Genomic DNA, 4949 nt, shown 5'->3' on the forward strand with positions numbered 1-4949 from the left:
CCACAATTATGGACAAACGAGATATTGTTAATTTGAAAGACAAAACAATGGGGTGATGCTTTGGGTACCTCGCGCAGGTCAGGACCACTTCATCCAGAATGATGGGAGCTTTATATTTGCTTTTCATTTGCAGTTGGTTTTTCTCGCCACCATCGGTCTCAAGACTCTCAACACTTCCCCTCCTCCATGGCAGTTGGCTCTTTTCCTCGTCACTGTTAGTGCCAAAGTTGACATATTCACCTGGACCCACCCTGTAAGCAAATTTAGGACGGTTGGAATGAGCACGTACTTCATTGATCACAACCGCTGCAGCCAGATATCTCAAAAGGTTGTCACCTTGCTTCAAGTCCAGCTTTATTACTTTGAGACATGGAAGATGTTCTATGCCTAAATAGAAGCCATGAGTTTCAGCCACAGACACATCAAATGACACCTCAAGCATCTCAAGTTTGGGCATAGCCCCTTTCTGGAACGTTACATATGCCCCATACTGTCTATGGAGTTCAAACTTCTTCAGACATGGGAATCCAATTACGGTAAGCCTTGTGTCGGGTCCCACATCCAAGCGCAAGTTTAGGATAACTAAGGATGGGAGATTACCAAGAGTGTGCAGATCCTCCTCCATAAATTCAGCTAAATTGATGCTCAAATGAGTAAGGCTTGTAAGTCCTGGGGAAATCCACTTTGGAACATTCCAAAAATATGTATCGCCATCCGCCTCAAATATGCGAAGGCAAGATAACGGAGGGGACCAAGAATCTATGAAGTCCATGCAACCAAGACCCACTATATGTAGAGAGTGCAGTTTACAGCTGCTAAGCTTGCACAGTGAGCTGAGTATAATCTCTTCATCCCTCTTGTGATTATCTTCATTATCCCACCGTAAACTGAGTGTGTTCAATCTAGTCAGGTTTCCGAGATCCTCCATGGCAGCAGTTGAACTCTCTGTAATATCGAAACAATGGATCCCTCGTAAATTCTTCATATTTCCAATCCTGTTAGGAAGCTTACAAGATTTTTCCGTGAATAGATATTGCAGTTTAGTGAGCAACACAATTGCAGATGGCAGCTCTTCTATTTTCAAACTCCTGACATCTAGGGTCTCTAGATCATGTAGCATCACAATCCCTGAAGGTAGCTCTGATATATCTGTGTCCCTGAGGCTGAGATACTTTAGTTGGAAAAATCTATCAATATTTTTCATTTCATATTCTTCCAAACCCTGACACCCTTCAAAGTCCAATACACGTAAAGCTTCAAATTCAGCGAGTTGAGGAATATTTTTCATGCAACCTAATGACGTTACTGTTAGAGATCGAACATGGCTTAGATCTTCATTGGCCAATGCAAATGCAAGTTCCTGGTCAATGTGTTGGATTGATAGCCGTCGAATAATGCCCTGACGATTTACCAAACTCGTCTGTCCTCCACCCACTATAGTGGTAAAATTATCTTCAGCTGATTTTGATATAATAATTTCCAGCATCATGTCATGCACTCTACAGGCTTGAACCTTACCATCATAGCCAATACCCACTGGCTGCACCATGCTTTTGTTGATAAGCTCATAAAAGTAGTTCTCAGCGACCTCTTGCTGGCTCTGTCCACGTTCTTCAGATATAAAGCCTTCGGCGATCCATCGCATCACTAATCTATTTCTCTCAATCACATAATCCTCAGGGAATACACTTAAATACAAAAAGCATGTCTTCAGATTAGGTGGAAGATCATTATAACTTAGTGATAGTATGCTAGTCATTCCCTCTAGACTCTGGTTATTTTCTAGTGTAGAACCAATTGACCTTTTAACCTTCTCCCATTCATCTTTCGTTTCTGGTCTGTTCGCCAACAAACTAGATATACTTATAATCGCCAGTGGTAAGCCTCCACACTTCTTCAGGATATCATTTGAAACTTTGTTCAAAGTATGAGGACAATCCTTATTAGAGCCAAATATTCTTCTGAAAAACAATAGTTTAGACTGAAGATCACTTAGAGGTTCCATTTCATACATGCGGTCATCTTCACTCAAACAACAAGACTTTGCCACATCGATGATGCGTGTCGTAGCTATAATTCTGCTAGAACAATTATTTTCTGGAAAAGCACACTTGATAGTATTCCAGACTTGTGTAGACCATACATCATCAATGATGATGAGATACCTATAAAATGGGAAGACGATGTCAACCAATTCTGATTATAAATTTAGCTTGAAAACTCATAGATTTCCATGAACTCCAACATTGCATATGTTCATGTTCTCAGTTAGTCTACCATGCTTATTTGTTATACTAAATAATACCTTTAATGAACTTTGATTTTATGAAGATGAATATTTGGATTAATAATATATTGCATATCTTCGATCACATCTTATGTGCCCTTAGTTAGTAGTTAAAGGAAGTTATAAAAAAGGTGAAGGAAATTGGGAAACAAGAACAAATGCATGTATGCAATTAATCATAAAGCTAATTGGTGATATGACAATCATGATTAGGGGACACAGTTGCATGCGCTCCAAAATAAGTTAGTGATGGCTATCTATTTAGATGTAGAAGATATGCTCCCATATACATTTTATAATACACCTGTAGCATGTGGAATTCATGAACTTTTTACTATGATTGGAACTGTCCTCTAGCTAGTTACTCGAGGTTTGTTTTTTATCTCTATTATGCATAGGTTTGGTCTTATATGACTTTACTATTTTCCGGTGGGTTTTTTTGTGTGTGCGTTGGTATTGGCTATGTGCATCCTAACTACACCAAGGCCGGGGTGTGTGCTCATTGTGTTTGTATTCAATTGATGCTTCATTTTTTTAGTTAATAACATCGACCCTTTGTCGAAATAAGCTAGTTACTCGATCGTGCAAAACATATTTAATTGTTCATTTTCTTTATGACATGGAAACACTTCTATCATACTTATTTGAGTCTATGCACATGAAAAAAAGCAATTAAATATGTATACACAATTTCGTTGAAGTTTTAACTACTAGAACTCATATCTATTTACTCAATTGCCAAAGTTGGAATTACTGTGTGGTGGTCTTTACAATTAGTATAATATTGCAAATGCTTATTTGAGTACATATGAAAATAAGAGCATAATGGTAATTTTATCGTTGTAGTTGCGTTGCATCCACACCAAAGAGTTACCCAAGCATGGAAAATACACACACTCATATATACTCACTTTCTGGTGAACGAGAGGTGGGATGGTTTTGAACCCATATGTTGCTGGGATTGCATCTACGGACTAGTTCACACAAAATGTGTCCTAAGAAGATAATGTAAAGTGTAGAATATAGTCACACTTCAGCAGACGCATGTTTATATGTTCCGTAATGATAGAGAGAAAATTTTGAGTGTTATATTTCATTAAGCATGAAGGAATCAAGAAAATCAAAAGGGGTCGGAGGAATGTCTATGAACATTTTCATAATAACTGGTATTTCATTGTGCTAAGGATCCTTTGGTTGGGTACATATTTTTTTTTTAGTATGGGTGGTAAGGATGCTTGCAATTTTGCAAGCCTAACTCCCAAACTATTTTCATTTGCGTCAAAACAACAATAGTAAATTCAATAAAAGTAAGTAAAGCGCTAGGAACTGTGCGCAACAAATGTTTTAAGAAAAAAAACAAAGGTTGATATTACCTTTTATCTTGCAACATTTCTCTTAACTTGGCGATATACTTCTTTTCATCCCAATAGTCAGTATCTTTTGTGGACCCATCTTTGCAAGACACCTGAGAAATCACATCCTTCATAATTTTTTTAATATCTGGTTTTTGTGACACTGATACAAAAGCCTTGCAATGAAAATACCCTTGAACATTGCGATAGACCTCATTTGCGAGTGTTGTCTTACCCAATCCACCAAACCCAACAATAGACAACACCTTGCAAGGTTTAGGCTTGCTTTCTTCCACCATCAAATCATTGGATGGGTTGTTTCCTTCTTTCACCATCCACTTGACAAGATCATCTCTTGGACCATCCACGCCCACAAGGTGTGTCTCCTCAGCAAAAAGTGCCTGGAGCCGGGGATCCACAGCAACTTGACCGGCGGTGCTAGAAGAAGTATCATTCAACTTGTAACTATCCTTGAGCTCTTTCACTTGCTTGATGCGAACCTTCAACTCAGTAATTTGGTTGGCAATTTTGCGGCGAGAACCAAGAGTCTTCAGACTACGGGCGGCCTTGCGGAAGAACTCCTTAAAACCGCCCTGGTGGCTCCCGTTGCCAAGCTGGTGGATGAACTTGTCAAAGACATCTTCGGTGTCGTAAGCCAACTCCCTAACCAGCAATATCCACGCCTTCACTTGATCATTTGGATCTTCTAGCTTGGTGTACTCTGTCAGCGCACCATGCATGCTGGTGAGCTCCGATTTGAGAGAGCGGATCTCACGGCGGACCCCTTTCAGACGACCGCACTCGTTGGCGAGCAAGGTGGTGAGCTTCACCAGCAGGGGAGCTAACGCGCCGAGTGAAGCGCTCACGACAGGTGCCATTGATGGCCTCCAGTTATTCCTATCCTCCCCGTATGTCTTGTGGGTGTCTTGGTGTGTTTGGAGGGGTGGGGAGAATAGCTCGGACAAGTGCACTAGCAGGAAATTGTAGAGGAGCAACAAAGGAAATGATTTCTTTGGCTCAGCTAACTATGTGCATCCATACCGAAGGAGGCAAGCCAATGCTTGGCGTGAACGAATTAAGTTGACTGACCTAATTCACGTTTGGTGAGCACTCAGCTGGTAAGTAATTGTGAGATTTTGGTGATACACCTAACCACGATGTATAAATAGGGTCCATAATGATATTTTATGAGCGGTAGTGGTAGTAGTTAGCATGTCGATTAAGCAAAGTGATACACGGTGTAAATTAAACGAATATATTTAGGAAAAATTGTCTCAGCGTTTGATCATAATGATATCTTGTACGTCTGT

The 4949-nt window shown here is 40.0% G+C and overlaps 1 protein-coding gene across 1 annotated transcript in view; it reads right to left on the reverse strand.

Moving 5' to 3' along the window:
- The window catches only part of LOC119312914 (disease resistance protein RGA5-like), a 5392-nt gene extending 668 nt beyond the window's left edge, over window positions 1–4724 (reverse strand). The window contains exons 1-2 of the mRNA XM_037588699.1: window positions 3661–4724; window positions 69–2165 (exon numbers count right to left, since the gene is read on the reverse strand). Coding sequence (XP_037444596.1) covers window positions 69–2165; window positions 3661–4517 — 2954 coding nt within the window. The 5' untranslated portion in view covers window positions 4518–4724. The remainder of the gene's footprint in view (window positions 1–68; window positions 2166–3660) is intronic.
- Between the last annotated feature and the right edge of the window lie 225 nt (window positions 4725–4949).

This window comes from Triticum dicoccoides, chromosome 5B (assembly GCF_002162155.2).
Source record: "Triticum dicoccoides isolate Atlit2015 ecotype Zavitan chromosome 5B, WEW_v2.0, whole genome shotgun sequence".
Taxonomy (NCBI): domain Eukaryota; kingdom Viridiplantae; phylum Streptophyta; class Magnoliopsida; order Poales; family Poaceae; genus Triticum; species Triticum dicoccoides.